This window comes from Neofelis nebulosa, chromosome 10, assembly GCF_028018385.1.
Source record: "Neofelis nebulosa isolate mNeoNeb1 chromosome 10, mNeoNeb1.pri, whole genome shotgun sequence".
NCBI lineage: Eukaryota > Metazoa > Chordata > Mammalia > Carnivora > Felidae > Neofelis > Neofelis nebulosa.
In genome coordinates, this window is record NC_080791.1 from 98,532,148 (window position 1) to 98,558,044 (window position 25,897).

At 53.3% G+C, this 25,897-nt stretch overlaps 1 protein-coding gene and 1 long non-coding RNA gene across 4 annotated transcripts in view; one reads left to right on the top strand and one right to left on the bottom strand.

Moving 5' to 3' along the window:
- Positions 1 to 690: 690 nt before the first annotated feature.
- The window catches only part of CREB3L1 (cAMP responsive element binding protein 3 like 1), a 35,177-nt gene continuing 9,970 nt past the window's right edge, over positions 691 to 25,897 (top strand). The window contains exons 1-3 of the mRNA XM_058688792.1: positions 691 to 1,261; positions 19,802 to 20,030; positions 23,289 to 23,473. Coding sequence (XP_058544775.1) covers positions 1,160 to 1,261; positions 19,802 to 20,030; positions 23,289 to 23,473 — 516 coding nt within the window. The 5' untranslated portion in view covers positions 691 to 1,159. The remainder of the gene's footprint in view (positions 1,262 to 19,801; positions 20,031 to 23,288; positions 23,474 to 25,897) is intronic.
- LOC131487785 (uncharacterized) lies at positions 3,875 to 15,669 on the bottom strand. 3 transcript variants are annotated; one of them, XR_009249963.1, is made up of 6 exons: positions 15,538 to 15,669; positions 12,928 to 13,041; positions 11,491 to 11,547; positions 9,525 to 9,573; positions 6,757 to 6,873; positions 3,875 to 5,988 (listed from the first exon to the last, which is right to left on the bottom strand). It is a non-coding gene; the product is annotated as an uncharacterized LOC131487785 (long non-coding RNA). The 3 variants fall into 3 exon arrangements; XR_009249961.1 differs by lacking the exon at positions 9,525 to 9,573; XR_009249962.1 differs by lacking the exons at positions 9,525 to 9,573; positions 15,538 to 15,669 and adding an exon at positions 14,751 to 15,002.

The window sequence follows — 25,897 nt, forward strand, 5'->3', positions numbered from 1 at the left end:
ATGGGGTTGTGCAGCCAGCCACACTTGGCAGGATCCATGCCACTGTTCTTCAACTTATTTCTGTCCTGAGCCATTAAAGAGATGATTGAACAGAAAAGGAGTCCTCGCCTCATTCTGCTGTTCACTGGGTCCTTTCGCACACAGAAAAGCTGGGTACAGTCCTTGCCCTGAGGGATCTCAGAGTCCAATGGGGTCATTGACTTGTGAGCAATGACAGTAACACCTTAGACTCGCCACACCGGAGGTAAGCACACTGTGTCCCTTGAGTATATAGGATACCACCTGCTCCAGCCTGCAGGCCAGGGAAGTCTTCCTGGAGGAGGAGATATGTGAAAATCTCCCCATCCAGAGACCTGCTGAGGGGCCCATAGATGGAACTCCCTGACTGAATTTCTAGCATAAGGGCTGGAAGAATGGCAGTCACTCAGCTCCCTCATGAACTTGAGAGTGGCTGGCAAAGCCTTAACGAGATGCCGAGGTTTCAGGAGCAGTTATTGGCTCCAGGCTAATTTTGCTTCCAGACCCTAGAGATCAGGCACACTGGCAAAACATTAACTTGAAGATGTCTCTTTAAAAGAGGAGGGACCATTCCCCAGGCCTCTCCCTCTTCTCATTAATATGAAATTTATCGTGAATATTGATGTGGGGGCGTGGCGCTTCGGCCAGCTGGGCTAACCAGCCAGGGGTTCCCGGTTTCACTGAGAGGAAAGTGACAGAAGCCGTGCAGAGGGAGGCGCAGAGAGAGAGCGGAGCGCCGGGCAGCCACCCAGTCTCGGGGGAGCGCTCAGCTCCCCCACCCCCGGCTCCCACCCTGTCCGGGGGCTTCTCAGGCCCTCAGCCCCACTCCCAGGCTCCCCATGGAAGCCAGCTGTGCCCCAGGAGGAGCTGGAGGAGGAGGAGTCGGCTAAATGCTCGCGGTGCGCCCGGGGCCCCAGAGCCCAGCCAGCTCCGCGCCTCTGCCCTAAGGCCCCCGCGCCCCCAGAGCCCCCCGCGCCCCCTACCCGGGGCTGCGCCGCCTGCGCCCGCCCCTCCCCGGGGCTTCGCCCCGGACCTGCCCCCCGCCCGCTAGCCACTGCTCAGGCAGGAGCTCTGGGCCGGGTGCGCCGCCGCCCTGGAGTAAGGGAAGAGCAGGCGAAGAGGGTCTCCGGAGCCGGCCGCGATGGACGCCGTCTTGGAGCCCTTCCCGGCCGACAGGCTGTTCCCCGGATCCAGCTTCCTGGACCTGGGGGATCTGAACGAGTCGGATTTCCTCAACAATGCGGTAAGATGAAGGGTCTGCGTCCCCCTTCCGCCACTCCGCACCCCTCTTCGCGGCGCGCCTGGGCCCCCCGGAAGGACGGGACTACACATCACTGGGCAGAAGCGGGGGAGGGGGTTCGGTGCAGGGTCCCAGAAGGACACGTGTATAGAGCTCTGAGATTTGGAGACTAGATACCTCGACACCTCCCTAGTCCCTGAACCTGGACCGGAGCCTCTGAGCTTGCGCCATTGCACACCCCTCCTGGGGGCTCTGTCCGCGGGTACGTTGACCTCCGCCTTCTGGGGGAAGGGGACGTCGAGGCGTCGGGGCCAGCGGATCCTCGGATATGAGCCCGAAAGACACCAGTCCTGCCCCCCCGCCCACGTCTTCTAGCAGTCCTCTACCCACCCCCGGGTTCCGGGACCAGATTGGGTGCAAACTGGCGGCGCCCCTTCCTGCGCCCCCTTTAGGACCTCGGTGGCTCCGCGGTTGGTTCTCCGCTGGGGGGCGCACGGGGAAGTGTTCGGAAGGCCTAGGACCCGACGCGCCTTGGGGGGCCAGAGCCCTACCCGTGTTGTGAGCCAGACTTGGAAACTTAGGGGTGCTGCTGCGGCAGCCCCAGAGAGTCAGCCTGAGATTCCCCAGGGAGGGAACTAACGCTCAGATGATCAGAGCAGCACAGGGTGATAGTTCAGGAAGAGGGAGATCTTTCCCCCCATCTCTGTGTCTCTAGGTCTGTTTCTCTGTCCCTCTTGTCTCCTTGACTTTCTCTCTCTCCCTGTGTCTTCATGACTGTCTCTGTCTCTGAGCTTGTCCTTCTCCTCTCTCTCTTCCCCTCCCTCCCTAAGGAAACGTGGCTCCTCTCTCTTCTTCCCTCCCTTCCTCCTTCTCTCAGGCTCAGCCCTAAAGCCCTGCTGAGGGGAGGGGCATGGGCTCCGCAACCCAAGAAAATATTGGGTTCAGAAGGGCCTGCTGGGTTGAATCTTGTGGGTCCCCCCCCCCTCCATGCAGTGAAATGTCAATCCTACTCTCCCCCCTACCCCTCCTTGCTCTCTCTCTCTCCCTCTACACACACACACACACACACACACACACACACACACCATCTAAGGGGTGCTGGCTGGCCTCTACCTCCTGGGACTAAGATGAACTTGGCCAGACAAGAGCCAAATGCATAGAGACTTCAAGGGTTGTACATCTTGGACTTCCATCTAAATTGTCCCAATTTGCTAGACTGACGGTGGGGAAACAAGCCAAGGGACAGGAACCTGAGTCAGGGAGGCGTGGGGTGTGAGGTCTCCCAGCCCTCCATTAAGGAGATCTGGGTCACCCTGTTCTCTGAGGACGGCCCCCGGTCCCAGTCAAAGGGAGCACACTTCTGCACACAGGCCAAGAGGAGGAGGGAGAGGACTTGTAGTGGGAAGACCTGGTTTCTAGTCCTGCCTCTGCTTCTGCCTCCCCCTGTGAGCCTGGGCCATGCCACCAGCTTTCCATCCTGCACCTCTGCTTCTTCATCTATAAAATGGGGAGAGGTTGGATCAAGTCTTTCTAAGGATGGTCTGGCACAGATCCTAGGAGTAAAATGGCAGGGACTTAGGGTTCCATACCCGCTTCCTGAAGTTGGTAACAGATACTGGTCAGAGGGAGAGGGGTTTGTTGGAGTTTGTACCCTTGCAGCCAGGGGGGAGTGGTAGAGCCCCCACCACCACTACCACCATGAAGTGCCCTCAGCAGCTCTGAGTAGGGCTTTCTTCTGAATGAACTCTGCCGCCTACAGCCTCTTCCTGCTGCTCCATTCAGCCTTGTGTCCCCAGCTGCTCATCTGGGCCTTGGTCCAGCGCAGGAAAGGAGGCAGGATCAGACAGTGGTATCCAGCCCTGGAACTGGGGAGGGAAAGCCCTGCTGGGGAAACTCCTGACCTTGAGCCTAGGCAAGGCCAGGCCAGGCAGGGAGAAAGGAAAGGATTTCTAAGAGGAGAGACCAAGAACTCCTGGGCTGGGAATCAGGAGATTTGGTTCTATAGCTGTCCTGCCACCAGCCAAGTGGGCGGTTCAGGCAAGTGACTTTTCTTCCTCTGGGCCTTGGCTCCCTCATCTTAAAAATGGAGATACAGATCCTTCCCCATAGTGTTATTATAGAGATTTAGTGAGAAAATTAATTAACAATGAATGTAGGAATGTGCCTGGCAGGTAAGTTTCTGTAGTTAACTTATTCCAGAAACTAGATGGGGTTGTGGTAAGACCCACTCATCCAGGAGTTGCTGTGTGACCTTGAGCAAGTCATTTTCCTTCTCTGGTACCTCCACTTAGATATCTAAGATCCCTTACAGTTGGGACCATGTACCAACCCTACCCCCCAATGCCTTCTTCCTTCTGCATGAGGATAGGAAAATGTTTCCAAGGTACGGATGGGAAGGGATGGAGTCTGTGTGCTTCTCAGTCTGGAAGATGGAGAATAGGGTATTCATTATCCTTCTTAAAAATCAGATAAAAGCCATAGAGTCATGTGAGAAATGTGTGTGCTCTGTTGCTCCGTGCAAAAAGAATAAAAAACTATGCTCACCCTGAACACAACTCTGTCAGAAATACACCTTTGCTTGGACAGAGACAGAATGAATATGCAGTTCAAGTCCAGTGTGCTTGGAGGTGGTCAGGGGTACTTTATTTTTCCCTTTATGCTGGTCCCAGCTTATCTATGTGATTCTCAGAGACACCCCTCCAAAGGGGCTGCCCTTCCTACCAGATGTGGGGGAGGGGGGCTTCTCCTCCCTCTACCTCTCCCACAGTTCCTGATGTGGCCACTGGAGAGCCCTCATCCCCTGTATCCTATATCCTTCACCCCCTGGGCAGGCATGAGGGAGGGTCTGGTGCTCAGAAAGCTGAGATAAAGGGCCAGAGAGAGAACAAGTTGTGTCTCCAGATAGAGACACTAGGGCTATGTGCATCTTGCCTTCTTCTTCTGGCTAAGGAAAAGGGATGACTCTGGTTTCTCTAGAGGGAAATGGCTCTGGATCCCAGAGATGCCGCAACTGGGAGGGTGTGGGGAGAAGGAAGAGAAGGAGGAGTGCTGTTGTCTCAGAGGGGAGCAGCAGGAAGCTGCAAGGATGTTTGCTCAGTACATTCATTTACCTCCCAGGCCAGGTGTGGGAATGACTGGGACCCAGGCACCGGCCCAGGGGAAGGGGGGTGCGGGGGCTAAGCCAGGCCCATAGCCTGGCTTCTCCTGAGCTAAATAGAGAAACAGAGAACCACTACAACCACCACCCCAGCCTTGGGGGATTAGGGAGATTAGAGAAGTATGTGCATTTGGGTGTTCCTATGTCTGTGTGTGGGCCTTTAACAGCCCCTAAAAGGGGAGGGGTGTGTGTGTGTGTGTGTGTGTTTCTCTTTAAATTCTCACCAACAGGAAAGAGGACCTAAGGGCCAAGGCACTCTGGTCTCAGAGTAGAATCCCCTAGAAAAAGGACTAATGGAGGAGCCAAAGTCTTAGGGCTCCAACTCAGGAAGGGAGATCTCCCCACCTAGTCCTCTCCCAAAACACTGAGTTTGTTTGGGGTAAGGGTCTTTTGTTTTGTGTTTGTGTCCCCCACTGAGATACAAGCTCCTTGAGGGAAGGGGTTTATCTGTTTTGTTCACTGCAATATCCCCAGTGCCCAGTACAGTGCTTGGCACAAAGGAGGCCTCAGTCAACCATGGCTAAATAAAGGAAAAGGGGCCCAGGCCAGACCTCACATATTTTAAGGAGGAAGAAAAAGGGTGCTTAAGCTCACCTATTCCCAGCCATCAGGATCCTGCAGCCCATATACTGTCTCTGAAATTCAGAAGGGATTTCCACAATTTCCAATGAGTTGTCATTGCCTTGAGCCATCCCCATCCTATGGCATGGACCCCCGCAGCCCCCAGACTAGGATAGTCTATAATGATTTGACCCGCAGCAAATCTGAACTTGTGGCCTAGGCCTCGCCCTTGAGCACTGGCTCTGGGGCTTCCATCTTTCCCAGTTTTCTCTTGTTCAGGTTGCTCTGGGACTCCTAGATCCACACTCAGCTTAAAACTAAGTCTCTTCTAGTCCTGCTGCAGGGCCTTTGCATATGCTGTTCCTGACATCTAGAATGCTTTCCCTCCAGTTCTCTCCACCTCATCTTCCTCAATGCAAATGTCACCTCTTTAGAGCCGCCTCCTGACCACCTCAGGTGGGACCTCCTATTTTCTACTTCAGTCCTTTGATTTCTTCACAGCCCTCATTCCAGTGTGCAGACATCTTATTGGCTTATTGTCCATTTCCTCCATTAAGAAAGCAAGCTTGCAAGTTCCATGAGAACAGAGACCCTGTCAGTTCTGTTCATTTCCATAAACCTAACCCGGTGCCGTGACAAAATAGGGGCTTAATGTAGAAAACTCCATCATAAGGCAACGAGCCAAGTCCAAACTTTAAATTGTGTAAAATGTGGAGTTATGTGACTTCAGGATCAATGAAAAAGCAATCATTTTCAGTGGGTCCATACTATTACAAAAAGCACAAAAGTAAAGATTGTGAAACCTTACTACATGCGGCAGACCAACCTGAGAAAGCTCCAGAGGAACACGAGACAGTCACTTACCGCCCAGAGATAAGAGCTTCGCCCACCTTTATTTGAGATGGGCTCCACACGCAGAACAGAGACAAGTTTTGCATTGTAGTGGACTTTGCTCCATTTCAAGGATTTACTTGAAATTTGTAGAGGAAATTACTTCAGACCAGGGCAGTCCCTATAAGGGAAGGAGAGAATGCTTTTTTGTTTTTTGAAGTTTATTTACTTTGAGAGAGATTGAGAGAGAATGCACGAGCCAGGGGAGGAGAGGAGCAGAGAGAGGAGAGAGAGAGAGAACCCCAAGCAGGCTCTGCCCTGTCAGTGCAGAACCCGACTCGAGGCTCGATCTCATGACCCATGAGATCATGACCTGAGCCAAAATTAAGAGTCAGATGCTTAACTGACTGAGCCACCCAGGTGCCCCGGGAGAATTTTTTTTTAAAAAGACAGGCCTGAGTGTTCAAGAAATGTATTGATAATTCCAGAAGGGGCCCCAGGGTTCTCAGGGTCCTGGCCAGACCAGCCCTGAGGGTGATGGGGATACTGGATCCCACAAAAATTCTGCCTGTACCCCAATCTACTATGAGGTCCCTCAGGCTTCCCTGGACCAGCTGGGACTTTGCTTGGTCCTTCTTCAATACATACATCCAGTTCTTTACCAAATGGGCACTGAAGGAGCCCTATGCTGGTCACTATGCATGGTGACCTCCAGCCACTGACAGCCAAATGAGAGAGAGAGAGGGAATCACAATGGCAGCACCACAGGGCGCTGTAATGGAGCTGAGCAGGGCGGGAGCCTGAGGAGTATCCAGCTGGGGTGGAGGTCACAGAAGGCTTCTCAGAGGAGGTGACCTGGCACACTCCCTCCATATTGGTTCCATCCCCACTGGCAAAGGAGTTTCTGGAAGGCACTGTCTCTGAGATTGGAAAGGAGGGGACCTCTCACCTCTGTCCTCAAGGCAGGGGTCCCATGGAGTGGGTCAAATTGGGAAGAGAACCACCTCCTCTCCCTCTCATTCTCTGTCTCTCCCTCTCTCTTCCTCTCATTCTGGTTTGCACTTTGCTAGGGTGAGAAAAGTTTGGGTTCTCAGATATCAGAGGGGCCCCGCCTTCATTTGCACCCACCGCCATCCTCAGAGCACCACGGATGCCTAGAGCATTAGGGGCAGAGACAGTAGGGTGCCTGGCCTGCGAGAGGAGAGGCCCCACATCCCATCCCATGCCCTGTCCTCATACTCACTCTGGGATGCTGCTCCCCGGCCCACCTGGGAACTTGGACCTTTGCTCTCTGTAACTCCCGGGGCTCCCCAACAGGGTCTATTTATGTAGGGCCTGGCCTGGCTGCTGTGCCAGGAGAGAAGAGATGAAGGATACACCCATCTTGTGTCTCCCCCTCCCCATACCATGTGCCTCCTGCAAGTCCTGGTACAGAGTCCCTCCCGGAGCATCCCTCTCTGGGACCTGGCTTGCCCCTGAACCTCCCTCAAGAAACCAGCTCCAGATGCTGAAGAACAAGCTGTTCTTCTGGAAGTCTCTGCGCTCCAGGGGGCAGGATGGAGGAGGAAGATTTGGGTGGAGTTAAGTCAAGACCATGAGCATTGCTCTGGCTGGAACACTATGTAACCCCCTCGAGCAGACTAGAAGTCAGGATAAGTGGCAAGGACCCTTGACCAGGATAAGGGAGAAGGTAAGCATGGGGGGGGGGGGGGGGGGTCTGGTTCCAGAAAAGCTGGGAGGGGTAAGAAATGGCCCAGAGCTCTGACTGTTGGAGACAATATGTCAAAGGGATTGATTTCCTTGGAGTGTCAGAGGTCCTGATCCCCATGACCTGGACATAGCATATCATCACTAAGGCCAGCTTGACAGCCGGGGCAATAGTAGGCTTCCCTGCTGCCGGGTTCAGTGTGCCTCCTCTCCCAACTCTCCCAGGACAGAGCCCTGCTGTAGCTTCCTTGCCCCTTGGCTCTTGGCCCAGGAGCCATTTCACCCATCCCAGAGAGGCTGACACATCTGGGCTGGGCTGTGTGGTCCAACATAACAGCTGGACGGCAGCAGCTGTCCCCCCTTTCCCCTTCCAAAAGAAAAACAAAAATGAAAGCAGCAAAGGAATAAGGCAGGCTCTTCGGGCCCTCACGGAGAGCCAGGAGGCAGTTTTACAGCAGTGATTGAGGGGGACCTGCTTCCAAGGCAGGCAGGCCCGAGCCTTTGCCCATGTATGTGTCCCTCTGCCCCGACTGTCCTCACCTCTCCTCACCCTGTTTCCCTAACTCCCCATGTGACCTTGGGCAAATCACTTCCCCTCTCTGGGCCTTGGCTTCCTCACTGCTGAACTAGACTGAGAATTCTTTGAGAGCAGAGAATGACAGACGATCATTTTTGTCTGTTGGCTAGTTATAGCTATAGTGACCGAGTGCTGAGGAAATGCTTATTTATTGGATGGATGGATGGATGGATGGATGGAAGGAAGGACGGACAGATGGACGGGAGGGAGGGAGGGAGGGGTGATGAATGGATAGACAGGTAGAAAAAAAGACAGTGGAAGAAAGGACACTTCCACACCTCTAGCTTGAATGGTACTTTTTTAAAAAGTGGATTTTATGTTTTATTCAGGTAGTGAATTTTAACCTAAATTCCACACCTACCTTTCACTTTACCATAATAGCCTCTTCTATCATAAAAGAATATATCACGCACGCATAAAAATTATAAAATATAATAAAATGGATACGTGTGTACTCACCACCTCATTGAAGAAATAGACCCGGCCCTGAATATCTGGAACTCTCAAAGCTGCATGAGTTTGAGGGAGAGGGGTGCTGTAGACTGTGAAACCACTCCACTCTGGGAAGATTCTGAACAGGGATGTCCTGAGACCCCGTGACTACTCCCAGACCCAACTTGTCCAGACAGCAAGTGCACAAGTCAGATAGCGATACCTCAACAAACACTGGGGAGCTGAGCCATATCTGAGGTGGGGTGTGATGGCCATTAATGGTCACCTTTAACTTCTCAGACCTGGGAGCAAATCCTGGCTCTCATCATTTGTCAGCCCTGTGACAGATGCCTTAACTTCTCCCAGCTTGTTTTCCTCATCCATAAAGTATGACCATAGAACGTAGGGTTCTTACAAGGATTCAATTAGATAAAGCCTCGCACAGTGCCTGGCACATAGTAAATCCTCCATAAACTATAGTTGCTACTGCTGGTTTTATTCTGATTGTCAATGTCATGGCCTGAAAGGAAGGCCCCCAGCATTGGACAGCCCTTGGAGGAATGGCCCACCTTCTCCATCCCTGTGATGAGCCCTGGTTGTAGGGATTTTATTTTTTTATCTGTCTGACCTCTTTGGAGCCGGAAGGCTCTTTTGGGTAAAGCAAAAAGATGCCAGACCCCTTCTCAGGGCTCTTTCTGGGCTTCAGAAGAGAGATGGCCAGGGATGAGCTACATCAGGGCCCCAAGGGAGGACCCGGTGCATGGAGTTTGGGGCTGTATATTGTACCTGGTCCTGTACTAGGTGTTGGGATGGGGCAGCAGAAAATCATCCATTCCTTCAACAACCCGTGTTTTCATGTGTGCTTAAGAGCACAAGCTCTGCAATCAAGTCTTGGCTTCAAATCCTGATTCAGCCTTTTGCTAAATGAATGAACCTGGAGAAGCTACTTAACTCCTCTGTGCCTCAATTTCCTCAACTTTTAAATGGCGGTGCTAACTTACCTTCTGAAAAATAAAATGATATACCACATGGAAGGAGTTAGAACAGGGCCTAGGACATAAATATTAGCTATTATTATTATTATTATTAGGCACACTATATCCCAGGCCCTGTGTGACGCCCAGCAGAGGGTTCAAAGATGAACTCTATCCTGGATCCTACCCTCAAGGAGGTGAAAGTTTAGAAGGAGAGATGGGTCCCACTGTCCCTACTTAGAGTTCAAGACATGATATTAGCCAGTGACCCAACAGTCTATAAGTGCTATGGTGGTTCAACAGTTGGTACAGGTAGGCAGTCAAGGAAGGCTTCCTAGTGGAAGTGACATTTTAATTGGGCTTTAAGGATGATAGTAGTTGGAATGAGGAGAGATAAAGGGCAAAGGCATTCCAGACACAAGGATTGGTATAAGCAAGGGCCCTATGGCAATGGAGTTCACAGCAGTTTCGAGGAGCTAGGAGTGCTCATCCAACTAGGATGGAGGGAAGAGAAAGATGAGGGGCTCCATCTATAGTGGTAAGTTGAGACTCATTTATAACAGACCTTGAATACCATTCTTAGGAGCTGGGAGTTTTTTCAGCAGGTGGGAGATATTTCTGAGCTGGACACAATGGTGGTCCCAGCAACTCTGAACTGTCCCAGTGCTAGGAGGTCTAGGGTCCACTAGGAATGAGCTGTCAGCCTGTCTGGATGATAAGGGACCCTCCCCAAAGGGAGAAAGAATTGTGAGCCCTCCCTGAGTCTGGGGCAGCCTGAAGCAGCAGCTGACCCCAGGCCCCTTCTCTCCTCTGACTTCCATCCCGCGACCCGATGTGACTTGCACACTGGGCTAGGAGTACCAGTTCCCATCAGGCTCTATCATCCCCAGCCCTCAGGGCCAGGCCCAAGGCAACTCCACCCTTGCAGAGGAACAGGCTTCTCTCTTTGGAGCTGAGAGCTCCAGTCTGTGAACCATGCCCTTCCTCCTGGCCTAACCCCAGGGCCCTAATGGAGTTCCCCCACCCCTCATATAGCTCAAGACCCTCCACTCTCAGGTAAGCCATGTCCCTGTTGTGCCCAGGGGTCTCAAAGAATCTGAGCCCTCCTTCTGAGGCCAGCCTAGCCTGGCACCTCACCTCCTTGGCCCTCCCAGCCATCAACTGGGACAAGATGCCCAGAGCCCTTTTCATCATCCTCCCAGAGAGGAGGCCCAGCCCTGCCCTCTGCTGCCCCAAGGCCTTCACCCCTTCCTCTCCCAGAGCTGCAAATCAGTTCCACATTCGGGATCTGGCATGCACTATCTGCTCAGAACTTTCCCCTCCCAGTTAGCTCAGGCTCCCATCTCCCCCCACCCCACATGGTCAGCCCATGGGGTCTGCAGAAGGGGAAGGACTCCTGCCTTCCGTGACCCCTTTAGAGGGCTGAGAGGGAGCTAGACTATGGCAAGGCACCAGAGGGACTATGGACAGGAGGCCCTCTCAGGGAGAGATGAAAGAGAAAGGGTAGAGGGGGGTGGGGCAGAGGCAGAGCTTGAGCGAGCATAGGAGGGGATGAAGGGTTGGGGGTGGTGAGGGAAGGAGCGAGGTAGTTCCCAGCTCAGCACATTCCTGAGACATCTGGACGCTCTGGAAGAGCCCCAGCTGGCCCGCAAGGCTGTGGCTCCAGCTTCTCTGCTCTGTGATGTCAGGACCCAGCAGTCCCCCCTCCTCTCAGAGTCCCACTGGCCTGAGGTCCACCTTGGGGCTGAGTGCTGGGGTCTCCTCCCCAGACCCCTCACTCTCAGTGAGCAAGGACGAGGCCCCTGAGGCATGGAGGAAACCCCTAGCCTGGAGGAGGGCCTGGGCATGGCGGGTGGAGGCCAACACGGAAGACCTAGGGGTTTGCCCAAGCAACTGACTCAAGGAGATTCCTCTTTGGAGCTGATGCCAGCCCCTCCCTTCTCCTTGCAAGGGAGATAGAGACAGAGGAGAGACTCTGAAAATGGCTGCTTACCTCAAGCTGTGTGATCCTGAGCCTGTCTGCTCCTTCCCTGGCACTCAGTTTTTCTCTCTGTAATAACAACAGCTACACTTCAGTGAGACCCTTCTGTGTGTCCTGCATTGTATCAAGCACTTTACAAATATCATCTCATGTAATCCTCACGGCAACCTAGTAGTTAGGTAGACGTACCCCTACTTTACAGCTGAGACTGAGGCTCAGAGAGGTTAAGTAACTTGCCCAAGGCTACGCAGTAGGTAGCAAAACCAAGATTAGAACCAGATCTGTCTGCCTCCCTTGCTCTTAATCATTGAACTACATTGTCTCTGTAAATAAGAGGGGGCGGACCTAATGATGCCAGAATTCTTTTCAGCTCGAAAATTGTAATGATTTTTTTTGGCTATCGTGGGGCTCTTCAAGAAGGGCAGGGGCAGGCATTAGTCACACACTGGGTGGGGGAAGGAGAACAGAGGCAATTGGCTTTGAAGCATCTGATGGCTCAGGAGTCTTTGGAGGTCCCCTCCCTCGGAGTCCCAGAGAGGTCCAAACCCCAGAGGCTAGAGCCACAGCCTGATCTCCAGCCGAACCCAGGGGTCCCACACCTTCCCTGAAGGATTGGAGTAAATAAGGAGAGAGAATGTAGCTTCTTCCAAAAATAAAACCTGAGGACAACTCAGACAGGCCAGGACAGCTGAGGAAGCCAGAGGCCGAATGCTGAGTGCACTGGAGAGAGGAAGAGGCCAAGGGAACTCCAGCCAGAGCCGGGTGGCAGGCTCCAGCTGAGGAGGGCCTTCCAGCTGGCCAGGGGCCGGGAGAACAGCTTGGCCAGGTGGCCACTAGGCTCTGTTGACATTCTTGGGCCGAACCAAACCGTGGGGCAGCTCCTCCAGCACTAAGCAGGAGACTGTGGTCCCCAGGTACCTGGTCTGTCTGGGGCTTAAGAACAAAAAGGCCTCGGGAAAAAATAACCTGGAAAATGGGTACAATAGGCCCCACTAGGGAGGAGCCGAGGGAAGGAGTCCAGGAGCATGGAAACTCTGCCTGGAGCAGGAGCAAGCTGGCACCGAAGCGGAATTCAGGGCAGTCATTCCTGGAGGCTCAGCTACAGAAAAAGGGCCTCAGTCCATTAACTCACTGGCACATTCCTTCATTCACCCACTCATTCAGTCCATCGGTCAGTCACTCAGCAAACGCCTGAGCACCTACCATGTGCTGGGACCAATGCTAGGCTTTGGAGATACACATGAGAATTGGACACAACAAGACACAGAAGCAGTATGGCTGGATCGTTTCAAGCTATACTAAGGCACTTGGAAACTATCCTAAGGGCAGTACGGAGTCATTGATGGACACTGAGGAAGAGAGTCACACAGTCATGTTGTGTTAGAAGATCCCTCTTGATGGAGGTGGGGAATGCTTAGGAGACAGATCGGAGTGCCAGCCTTAGCTTACCTTCATAAACAGGGTAGTCGCATCACTAGTCAGAAAGTCTTTTGTGAGCAGGAATTAGGCTTTGTTCATCTCTGTATCCACAGGGCTGGGCACGTAGTAGGTGCTAAGTAAATACTGGAGAAATGCAGAAGTGATGAACAAATGGATGTGATTAGACACCCTTATTCTCCAGAGGTCCCCAGTGCCAGCCCTGGCACTTAGTTGTCAGTGTCCTGAGCTGTCCCACAGGGATCCTCTGGCCACTGCCTATGGACCAACATCTCCAGCAGCCAGACCGTGGGCTGCCATGCCCTCACTGGGGCCAGTCACAGCTAATCCCAGCCCTGGGCGGCGGCATTCACTGCCATCGCTTCCTCCTGCCCAGACAGCACCTGGCACTAACCCCAGGGTTGGGCCATGGTACATGGGCTGCCTGGTCAGAAGATGCCAGGGGCTGGCCAGGAACCTGCAGGCCAGCTCTCCACTTTCCTGAGGCATCTGTGGCCTGGGCAGGGAAGGGTTACCAGTGTCAGGAGAGGGAACTAGAGAGCCAGACCAACAGGGCTGGGGGCTAGAGAGAATGCACACACCGTGCCCCCGCTCAGGCCCTGCTCTGCACAGAAGCAGCCTGTGGTGGATGCCAGCCTGCCCTTTCCTCTCTCCCTTCCTCCCTCCAGCACACTCACAGAAAAGCTCCATTCCCATCCTGCCCCTCCTCCAGTCCCAGCCCTCACTGTCCCAGCCCCAGGCGAGCCTGGGGCTCCCAGAGCTCCCTCGCTGGGGGTCATATGACTCAGGCATGTGGGTTGGCGCAGTCAGCATTTAGTTCTGTGGTGGTGTGAGATGTTGTGTGTGTTCAAGTGAGAGCGTGCATGACTACGTCTATGACCATCCCTGGGGTGGCCGTGCATATGTGTGTCTGCATAGGACACTGTGTGTCTGTCTGATCACGTCTGAGGAGTGTGTCCACTTGGGGCCTGTGTTGGTGCTTGCCAGTGTCAGCCTAGGTGAGCCCATGAGCGTGTGTATGTGCAATAGAGTACCTGCCCCAGGCTGTACGTGGAATGTGCCCATGGGTGTGGATCTTACAGCGGGTGGTGTCGGAGAAGTGGTGTTTCCTTATGTAAGAAGGAACCCCACAGCCCACGTCTGTGTAGCACATCCACACGTATACACACACATGCACACAGAGGGAAGCATTTCTGCTTATTTGGACTTGGGCTCTGTGGTGAATAGTTCGGTAGGGGGAAAATATGAAACCTCAGCAGCCGCCGTCCCTGGGCCTGTGGGGAACGGGGGATGAGAGTGAGGTTGGAGGTTGGAACAATGTGCCCCCCCTTAACCCCCCCTGCCAGGAAAGCTCAGGGAGGGACTGGCTCCAGGGACTGGAGAACTGGCTGCATCCCTTCCCAGTCCCCAGGGAGGCCAGGGCAGAGGAAAAGAGCCCATTCTCTGAAGACTAGTTCACTTCACCCTGTCCCTGCCTGCCACCCCTGCCCCAATAGGAACACAGTCTATAACCGATGGGGAAACTGAGGCCTGGAGGAGAGATACCACCTGCCCCTGCCCAGGTCTCAGAGCACAGCTGGATCTTGAATGGGGGGGGGGGGGGGCATCCCGAGTCTGAGTCCAGGGCCTTTTCCCCTTCAAAGGACAGCCTTTGATTCCCGCTCTGGGAAAGGGACACCCAAATGCCTGGATGGTGATGCATAAGTACAAGGAGGGCCTGACAACTGGATACCCAGGGGCCCACCTCCCCTCCCTGCTCTCTCTTGAGCCTACCCTTCCCCGTCCCGGCCCCCCCCCGCCCCCCCCCACACACACACTCAGGGCACAGCACTGACTCAGACTGGTGGCCCTTCAGCTTGAAATGGGGTCGATTTTCTAGTGACCACGAGGCAAGTAACCGTCCGGGAATGTATGGGTCGGGGGCGGGCGGCGTGTGGGCCCAGCCTGCGGGGGAAGGGAAGAGGGAAATGTGAGAGGACTCTCCTCCCATCTCTCTCCAGAGCTCACTCTCTCGGAAGGAATGTCCGGGCTTGGGATTCCCCCCCACTCCTTATCCCACAGCTCAGCCTGGACCCACTCCGGTCTCCTCCCTCCTTTCCCCAAGCACAGACTGAATCAGCGCGGGCCAGGGGAGAGGCAGAAGTCAGGAACAGGGGGTGCAGGCACCACCGGGCTAGGGGCCAAGGGAAGTGAGTGCTCTGAGGCTGCCCCAGGTCGAGGGAGAACCTTCTCCCACACACTCTCTCAGCAGACAGCTGCACCCCCAGAGCTTTTCCGTCTCTCTGCATTGACCCCCGTGGGGGAATTACGGGAGGGGAACTGAGAGTAGCTTCAGATGGTCCTATTACCGCCCCAGGAGCGTCCCCACTCGCCACTCCCCGCGACCAGGGACAGAGACCGCGTTGTCCCATCAGTGCGCCCTGTGATAGCACTGTTCCAAGAGGGACGGAAGGAGGTGAGCCGGAAGATCGGTGAAGGGGCTTAAGGACTGGTGCCCGGCCTTCCCTTGGAGCCAGGGACGTCGGGGGAGACCCTCCCTCTCCACTTCCCCCTACTCGCCGCGCGGGGTCAGGAGCCGTGCAACCGATAAGGGTCTTGGGACAGCGGGGCTGCTGGGCCCACCTGGAAGCTCCAAGGAGCCATCCCGGCCTCGGCCCCAAGCGCTGAAACGGACACACAGCCGGACCTCGCGCTGCAGGCCCTTCCCACGCCCCGGCTTTCGGCGAAGCACGGGACCCTCCTCCGCCTGCGCCCCGCCGCCGCCGCCGGCTGCCCGCAGCCTCCTCCCATTGGCCAGGAGCTCCGCGGGCTCCACCAATGAGCACGCCGGACTCCGGCTCGGGGCGGCCCCACAGCGCGCCGGCCGTAATCTCAGGCCCGCAGCGCGCGGCTGGGGGCACCGGGTCCTTCTTTATTTAAATTTAAAGGGCAGGCGCCCGAGACCTGGCTGCCGGGCTGGGTGCTGCCAGGAGAGGTATGCGCGGGGGTGCTAGCAGGAGAGTGCGATACCAATCTTCCGAGAGGGAGGAGCAGAGAGAGGAGCCGGGGCTGACTGCGCGTGGCCTCCGAGAAGGAGCTTGTATTGGCATGACTGTAGGAAAAAGTCTTTAACGAGGAGGGAAACAAATCATAATATTTCCTTCTCTGGCTTCCCATCCCCGTTGCCTGGCAAGGCACCCCAGAACGCCCACCCCCTACCCCCAAAGAACCCTATCCCCCCTCTGAACGTTGACCCACGGCCCCCTGATGTTCATAAATTTAACCCTCCTTCCTCCCCGGGGCAATAATTTCCTTCAGATAGTCTGAAACCTCAGCTTTTAGCGTGTGAATTAGGGGTAGAGCTGGGTGTGGTTGGGGGAAACATGGACATGCTGGAGCTGAGGAGGCCTGAGGTCCCCAGAGTGGGCTTGAACCCCTCCCTCAACATTGCCAACTCTGTGACTTTGGGTAGGTGGCTTTCTCTCTCTGGACCTCATTTTCTTCATTGGCAGATGGGGGTGTGAATGGGAGGTGAGGACCATGGGCTTTCTCGAGTCCCTTCTGCTTCTAATGTATTGATGATATAAACCAACCATAACTGAGCTGCTTTGACAGACCAGGCACCAGATAGAAGAAGTAAGGCTACAAAACCCTCTGAAGGGTTTTGCCAGTCCCTTCTGGCATGCTGGCATGAGCAGGAAGTTGGCCTGGAGGTGATGAGACATGCCCACCATTGCCACCAGAGGTCCGACCATCACATAAGGAAGCCCTGAGCAAAGAGGACCGGGTTTTCTGAGTGTCCTCCACCCCTACCCTGCCTGCCCCTTGGCCGCCCTCCCCTTCCACTTGGCTCTCATTTTCTGGAAGCTCCATCCTGTTAGGCCTTGGCTGCTATTTCCAGCAGGTGGGGTGGGGGCTGCTCACCAAAGGGGGCCAGCTGAGCTCCCTGAGCAGGTTCCTGTGGGCACCCCAAAAGGGGTCTCTGAGAAGGACCTGGCTTATTCTGCCTGGAGCCAAGGACTTCAGGGACCCCAGCCCAGACTGGAGGAAAGTATTTCTCCTCTCCCAGGCCCCGGGAAAGGGCTTGGCAAACCCTTATCGCCTGAGAAGCAGCTGCTGGAGAAATACCTTAGCCACTGACTCACTGTCCTCCCTTCTTCACAACCCCCTCCCACTGGGCCCCACACCAGGCCTTTGAGAGACCCTGGAAGAGTGAGCAGGGGCAAAGCGCCCCCAGCTGGGCTGGCCCAGGCCCTGCAGAGGGTATAGCTAGCACAGTCCTGCCTGTGGCTGGCTGTCTGGTTGGCGGGAGGGGGTGGGGAGGGGATGCCCTGTAAACGGCCTTAGTGTAGGATCACAGTTATTCTTAGAGATGTGTTTAGCTGATGCTTCTGACCTCCTGATTCTGTCTCACCCCAGACATTGATAGATAAATGACCTGCTGATGGCATTGCCCTCTGGGGAACAAGGACCTGTCCCTCCACAGATGGTTATCATGGGCCAGGTGCTAGGATCCAGCAGGGGAACAAGATACAGACCGTGCCTCAGGGAGTTTTCAGTCTGGCAAACAGGCAATTCTTGAACAGAAGAATGTCTGCTACAATTGGGAAAGGACTGGGCAATGAGGGGTTGTGGACACTTTCCTGTTGTACTTGACTCCCTGGGCCTCAGTTTCCTTATCCGTCAAATGCAAATACGTAACTTCCTTATCTCATTGGGTAATTGTGAGGATTAAATAAAATTGTGCATATGAAAGCACTTCGGAAAGTTAAAATCGCAACAAAACCATAAGGTGATGATAAGTTCTGGCAAACTGGGAAAAGGGGAGAGTACCTGAGTCAATAGTTTTCCACATTTATTTTGTCCTTGATTCTCTGATCATTCTTCAGCTCAGCTCAGCTCAGGCCTGGAGTTAGGCTTTTAGGAACTGCAGTTTCCATACTTATAATGGCTAATAACCATTGAGTACTCACTACATACTAGGCACCATCCTGTTATATGTATTCGCTGTATATGTGTTCTATATATAAATGTTATATGTACTTATTTTACCCTCATAATCCTATAAGGTGAATATTAAGCACCCAACAAATATTTGATCATCATGACAACACTATAAAATAGGAACTATTATTTCCCCTTTACAGATAGGGAAACTGAGGCACTGAGAAGCAAATAACTTAGCAAGTCATGGGGCTAGAATCAAAAACAAGTCCATCTGACTGCACAGATGGTCATGTGGCTCTGAGCCTTATTCTCAGAGGGCTTCTCTGTTCATCCCTTCAGGACTGGGGCAGGCTTTGAGTATTCCATGCCAGAAAGGGCCAACAGCTCCAGACCTTGAACCAATCCCCCAGAAGCCAGTCATTAACCACTCACCAGGTGGGATGCCAGGGCCTGAAGCAACCCCCTCCCACCATCTCTTCCAACCCACCAGCAAATTCAGTCAGTAAATAATGAACAGCAGGAGCATGTCCTTACATGTTTATAATTCTTTAGAGAGAAAAACAATAAGCACCTACTATGTGCTAGCCACTGGGTGCTTTATTAATAATAAGAGGCAATGTTTGTTGAGTAATTATTATGTACCAGGGGCCATTATAAGTGCTTTATATGTACCAATTTAATTCTTACAACAATCCTAGGGTGCCTGGGTGGCTCAGTTGGTTGAGCATCTGACTTCAGCTCAGGTCACGATCTCACAGTTTATGAGTTCGAGTCCCGCATCAGGCTCTGTGCTAACAGCTCAGAGCCTGGACCCTGCTTCAGATTCTGTGTCTCCCTCTCTCTCTGAGCCTCCCCCGCTCATGCTCTGTCTCTCTCTGTCTCAGAAATAATTTTTAAAAATTCTTAAAAATTCTTACAACAATCCTAACAAACTATTATCAGTCTCACTGTACAAAGGAGGAAATGAAACAGAGAGAGGTTAATTAACTTTCCCAAGATCTCAGAGACAAGTATTTTTCAGACTTTTGTGTTTCTGAGAAATATATTTCACTTCATTACCAAGTACCTATACACACACACACACACACACACACACACACACACACACAAAGACAAGATGAAAACCTCACAGGTATTTAACTTCACTGTGTGTAGTGCACTCTGATACTTTCTATTTTTTCTGTTTTATTTTTTCTTAAATCCTGGTTGTGACCTACTAAATTGATTTCACAACCCATTAATGAGTCACCACCCACAGTTTGAACAGCACTGAGTCACAGCTAGAAGTATCAAGGTCAGGATTCGAACCCAAGCAACATGGCTTCAGAGTCTAATCTCTTGGCATAAAGAAGGAATGTCTTGGAAAGGGGAGAGTCTGGTGGCGTGAGGACAGGCAGGGCTGTGCTAATGAGGGGAGTAGAAGCCTTGATAATCCCACCACCTTTCACTCTAGCAAAAAGATAGTACAAAAGTCATTAATATTGCCTTGGAGATGCAAACGTGCTGGCATAGACACACATTCTTTACTTAGTCTTCCCATGAAGTAGGGTGGACAGAGAAACAGACTCAGGCAGTCTGAGTGATTGAGCCAAGGTCTCAGAGCCAGAACTACAGCATAGCATCCGGTCACCTGTTCAGGAATGCTTTTACGCCCTCCACATCTCACTCTTGAGAATGACGACAGTGAGGCTGGAAGTGGCAGTGGAGACGGTGGTGGTGAAGGTAAAGTGGTGACAGCGGTGATGGTCATGATACAAACGATACTAGTTGGTCCTGAGGATGTGGGTAGTGGGGAGGTTGGTGGCAATGGCGGTGGCATTAATGATGGCAGGAAGAATAACGGGCAGGTTGCACTGACAGCGGTGGTGGTAGCAGGCCTGAGGTGGGGGGCAGCACAGCAGCACCTGTGCCCCCTTCCCAGGCTAAGCTCACTGTCCCTGCTTCCCTCCTCCTTCCCTAGCATTTCCCTGAGCACCTGGACCACTTCGCGGAGAACATGGAGGACTTCTCTAATGACCTGTTCAGCAGTTTCTTTGATGACCCTGTGCTGGACGAGAAGAGCCCTCTACTGGACATGGAACTGGACTCCCCCACACCAGGCATCCAGGCTGAGCATAGCTACTCCCTGAGCGGTGACTCGGCACCTCAGAGCCCCCTTGTGCCCATCAAGATGGAGGACACCACCCAAGGTACAACAGGGTAGAAGGACCTAAGGACAGCCCGGGCCCAGGAGGGGAGGAAGCTTGGGAGGGGTTGTGGGGGAGGCCTTCAGGCTAAGACTCCCAGAGGCACACAGGGGAGTCACCCACAAACACCTCTCAGAGGAGTTCGGCCTCCTGCCTTTTTGTTCTCGCTCATATCAAACTCATACGGGCACTTCTCAAAAGGCTGTTTTGCTGGCTTAGATCAGTTGTGAGCAACGGGTGGTTCCTGGACCAGCAGCAGTCACCTGGGAACTTGTTAGAAATGCAGATTCTCAGTCCGCCCAGACTTGCTGGATCAGAAACCATGTGGGTAGGGCCCAGCCTTCCAAGTGATTCTGATGCACACTTGAGTTTGAGAACCACTGACTTAGAGGAAACAGTGGGGGGAACTAAACCATAAATGTGGACAAGTTTCTGAGACTCTGGAACCTTGCCACCCTCTCATACTGCACTGTCCTCTGAAATGCTGCCTGGGAGAGATGTCTGCACCCTAGTTTTATTCCCGAAGGTATAGTTCCCTAAAGCTCCCCTCCAACCAACACCCCCCCCCCCCCAACGTCCTGCCTGTTTAAGCAAAGGGCCCTTTGAGTCTCTCCTGTCTGGTAACCAACACTGGACATCCCCAGACTGTGCCCCACCTAGAAATGGCCCCTTTGGATGTTTCCTCAAATACAGGTGGTCCTGGCCCTGTCACATTTGACTAGGTGATCATGGATACATCTCTTAGCCTCTATAAAGCCTCAGTTTCTTCATCTACAAATGGGAATAACTATAAATATTTCTATAGTACTGTGTGGTTTACAAAGTATCTTCATTTTAATTATCTCATTTATCTCTCACACTTTTATCATTATCTCACACTTTTTTCTTCTCACTTTTATCGTAATCCCCATTTGTCTGATCAGAAAAATGAGGCTTCAGGAAAACTAAGCTGTTTGGGTCACACACACAGTAAAATGCATAGTAGGGACTTGGGAGCAAGCAAGCTCTTTGATACTAAACCTCACACCCTCGCCACCACATTTTTCTGGCTCAAGGGCCAGCAGGGGGTACTGGGTTTGAACCCAAACAGGCTTGGGTGTGCATCCTGATGCCTCCACTAGCTGCTGTGTGATCTTGAGCAAGTTGCTTAATCTCTCTGGGCCTCCATTATAAAATGAAGATAACATATGTGCCATAAGTATTCTGGCCTTGGGGTGGCGGGGGGGGGGGGGGCGCCTGTGTGGCTCAGTCTGTTTACTGTCAGACTCTTGATTCCAGCTCAGGTGGTGATCTCGCAGTTCATGGGATCGAGCCCCAAGTCAGGCTCTGCAGATTCTGCTTAGGATTCTCTCTCCCTCTCTCTGACCGTCCCCTACTTGCTCTCTCTTTCTCTCTCTCTCTCTCAAAATAAAAAAACATACATTTAAAAAAGAACTCTGGCCAGAATTTTTAAACATATACCCAAAGTACCCAGTTTAGTGCCCAGTACATAATATGTAAAAAGAATTAGTGGCCATTTTAATTGTGCATAATAAAAGTCCTATTTAATAGGACTGGGCTAGAACCTAGGACTAAAACAATGAATGTTTAATTCCTCTTTCGCTTCAGAGGACAATGGTTTTGAATGAGTTTCTTAATATTCTTATCTATTAAATGGGGATGATAATAGTGCCTGCCCCATAGGATTATTGGGAGGGATAAATGAGTTCATATGTATAGAGGGCTAAGAGCTGCACTTAGCTGCTTCTGAGGGTCTTTGAGATTCCCCAGGGGCAGAAATGGGATGTTATACTCCACTCCACTCACCCCTGAGGGCAGGGCCACCACCTGGGCTTTAAATGGCTGCAGGGCTTGTGGCTGCAGAGGTCTTAGCTTCCCGACATGCCCTGGCCTCTCAGCCAAGCCTCTGGAAGTCATGTCAGTTAGTCCTTAGGCCCCACCCTGGAGAAAGGCAGCATGTGGGGCAGACCCCCTCTCATGGCAGGTTCTCCATCCACCCCCGCTAGGCTAGCCCAGCTCCTTGGCCTCCCCAAGTCTATTTTTAGAGCAATTTGTCTGTGGGCCCTTTGCAGGGGCAGCTTCCCGGAGGCCGGACAACTGGCCCTGTAATTTGGGAAGATTGTGGGTGTTCCTGGAGCCCTGGGGCAGCCTGTGGCCCAGAGCCAGGGCGTTTAGGCTCCCAGCTGGGTGGGGCCTCGTTTCTGAGGTGGGACCAGGCACCACTGACCCCTCTCCCTACCCACAGCAGGCCCCAAAGGCCAAAGCCCCCTCGCCCTTTCCCTGCACACTGGCTCCCCAGATCTGCGCCTCACCTCACCGCTGCCTGGGGCCTGCTGGGGCCACCGTGGGCAGGGCTGACTTAGGGTGCAGGACTGTAGACACTCATCAGGAAAAGGGGTGATGCCTGCCAGCCCTGTGGCCCAGGTGAGGCCAAAGCCCCACTAAGTGGGCAGGAAAAGGACACTGCCATGGGAAACCTGAACATCACACCTCACCATCAACATGACCCCCACCCCCATCACCAGGTCCTGTGGATTCTCCCTTCCACATCTGTCCCCAGTATGTCCCTTCCTCTCCATCCCCACTGTCACCTCCTTTCCTCAGGCTTCATCTTCTCTCGCTGGGCTATTTCACCAGCCTGCTGAGAGTCTCCCTGCTTCTGTCTTGCCTGCAGTCAGTCCAATCAATGCATGCACACACGCAGAATGATTTTTTTTTTTTTTGATATTACAAATCTGAGTGCGCTTAAAACCCTTCAGTGCTTCCCCATTACCTTTAGGACAAAGTCACAGCTGTGAGTCTGGCCCATCTTCCCCTTTCCTTTCCATTCCAGCTACCCTAAACTTGCTTGTGACTGTCACTAGGTCCCCAGCGCCTAGCACAGTGCTCAGCAGATGTTCTCTGGATGGCAGCCATTGTAGTGACCATAGCTAGCTTTTATTGAACATTTACTTCTTGCCGGGCACTTTTACAGATGAAGAAGCTAAGGCTCAGAGAGGTTAAGCAACTTGCCTATGGTCCCACAGCCAGTCAGGAGGGGTCCAGATCTGTTGTCCACACCTGCTGTGTGAGCTGCTGAATGAAGAAGATGCCCCACATCTTCTGGCCCCAGCCTATGTCACAAGCACCCCCCTCTGCCCTTGCCTGCCTGCCACCCTCCGTTCCCTGGCATCTCAGTCCAGAGGAGCTCCCAGGGGGAGGAGGGGGGCAGAGCCCTCTGCTCGGGAAGTCCCCTGAGCCTGGTCCTGCCCCCTTCCCCAGACGTGGAACAGGAAGCATGGGTGCTGGGACACAAACTGTGCTCCGTCATGGTGAAGCAGGAGCAGAGCCCGGAGCTGCCCGTGGACCCTCTGGCCGCCTCCTCAGCCATGGCTGCTGCTGCTGCCATGGCCACCACCCCGCTGCTGGGCCTCAGCCCCCTGTCCAGGCTGCCTGTCCCCCACCAGGTGAGCCTGGGGACGGTTCCCAGGGGCTGAGGGAGGGAGGCAGGGTGGTGGGTCTCTGTGGGAAGAGGCCTTCAAAGCCCTGTGTACCCCAGGGCTACGTGAACTGGGAGCCACGTGACCCTTGGGACTGAGGGTCAGAACTCCCATGGACGCCCTCACCTTCCTAGAATGGGCACAAACCATAGCACCCTCAGAGTAAGCCAGGGGCCTCACTGTGTGCAGAAGGAAGTTTACAAGGACCCAGGCAGGGCTGAGCATCAGGGGCCTGGTCCACGGTCTCAGAGATAGACATGGCACAGGCCGTGTTATTTTTTCAGAGCATCAGGACTTTAAAAAGGAAAGACCAAATATGAGAATTCGAAAGTTTTGCTGTACTTCAGTTGTATACGCTCATGAGATCAACGTTTTTTACCTCATACACTCATGCCATCACCCCCCCCCCCCCACCTCCCACCACCACCACCCTCCACGATGCATGGATAACAGGATTCGGCTACAGATCCAACATCTGAAGAGCCTCCTGGGAATGCCAGGCCAAGTCTCTGGGCCCTGCCTGTGTCCTGTCTCTGGGCACGTTGCCTTCTTTTTATTCCTTCAGCTTCCTTGTCTGTAAAATGGGAGCAGGAGCTGGCTCTAAAAGGCTTCTTGGCCCGGAGTCTACAATCTAAGGGCCATCTTAAAATCCCTAGTTATGGGTTTGACTAGCTCTGCCCCCTGCTGGCCACACATCTCACCCGATCAAAATGTATGTGGCCAAAGGCAAGCTCAGCCCCTCCCTACCCCACCATCAACCCGTCGGACCAAGGGTCCGCTGCAAAGGTGGAGGATCTTTTGTGACCACCTCCAAGGCTGGCTCAGCGACTCCTCAGGCCTTGGCAAAGCAGGAAGGGAAGGCGCGGCAGCAGCCGCCAGAGTCTTGGAGGTTGGGCACGTGCCTCAGAGAAGGAAACTGAGGCTCAAGGAGCTAAGCGACTTGCCCAGAATCACACAGTCAGAAATAATGAACGGCATTCCAAACTCTGCAAGACCCAGAAGCCCACACTTCCCGCTCTAGTGAGGTCACAACACCCTTGTGGAAGGCACAGGAACCAGAAGTTGGCATTGTCAGTCACAGGCTGTGGGACCCACCCTTTCCATCACAATGCCTTCTCTGTCACTTGAGGGCTGAGCTAGGATGCAGACCAGGGAGTCTCCAAGGTCTCTGCCAATTTGAACCTTCTGCGATTCTTACTCATCTGCCTAAATTGGGGATTCTGTGTCCCACCCAGAATATCATGACCTCTCCCTGCTGGCTGCAGAACCAGAGGGGAGCCTTGGTCCTGAAATTCAGCACCCAACAACACAGTGCCTTCCTCAAAGAGAACACCACTTAGGTGCATGTTGATCGTCGTGTGTAGGCAGCCATGCGTGTTCTTGATGTCCTTTCTGTAGCAGCAAGTGGGAATATAAAGAAATAGGGATGCGTGTTTGTTTAAAACATAGATCTAGGGGCGCCTGGGTGGCTCCGTCGGTTAAGTGGCCGACTTCGGCTCAGGTCATGATCTCGCAGACCGTGAGTTCAAGCCCCGCGTCGGGCTCTGTGCTGACAGCTCAGAGCCTGGAGCCTGTTTCAGATTCTGTGTCTCCCTCTTTCTGACCCTCCCTCGTTCATGCTCTGTCTCTGTCTCAAAAATAAATGAACGTTAAAAAAAATTTTTTAAAGAAACATAAATCTAGTTCTGTTAGTCCCTTGCAATCCAACCCTTTAGGGGCTCCTTATTGTTTCAAACTTCCTTGTCTGGTCCCTTTCTACCTTCTGTGAATCCTCCCACCACCCCCACGCCACCCCCTCGCCAAGCCATCTGATCTTGTTTCCTACCCCTCCACCCCTGGCACACACCCCTACCCTCTGGACACCCTGAATACTGAGTTTCCGGATCCAGCCATGCTCTCTGGCCTCTGTGCCTTTGCAGATACTTTTCCCTGCACTTGGAATGCCTTTCCCCTCACCACTGGCCCCATCCTTTATTTGGAACATTCCTGTTTATACTTCAGGACTCGTTTCAAACTTCAGTGGCTGAGGGAGCTTACCCTGAGCCCCCAGCCAGTTCATGCCTTCTTAGTCTGTGCTATTGTTACCGCTCACTGAACAGCTTCAATGTGCCAGACGTTACCTCTTATCCTTTCCGCAAACTCTGCAAACCACATAGCAAACCACATAACAGCATACCACGGCCTACCGCCTACGTGGCCTTCACAGTCCGTGCAGGTCAGCCTCCACTAAAAAAATGGCCTTGGCCTTGGAGGTCACAAGAAGCTCTCCTTCTCTGAGCATAAGGTCTAAACTACAGTGGGGCACTTGGGTGGCTGAGTCAGTTGAGCGTCCGCCTTCGGCTCAGGTCATGATCACACAGTCCGTGAGTTCGAGCCCCGCATCGGGCTCTG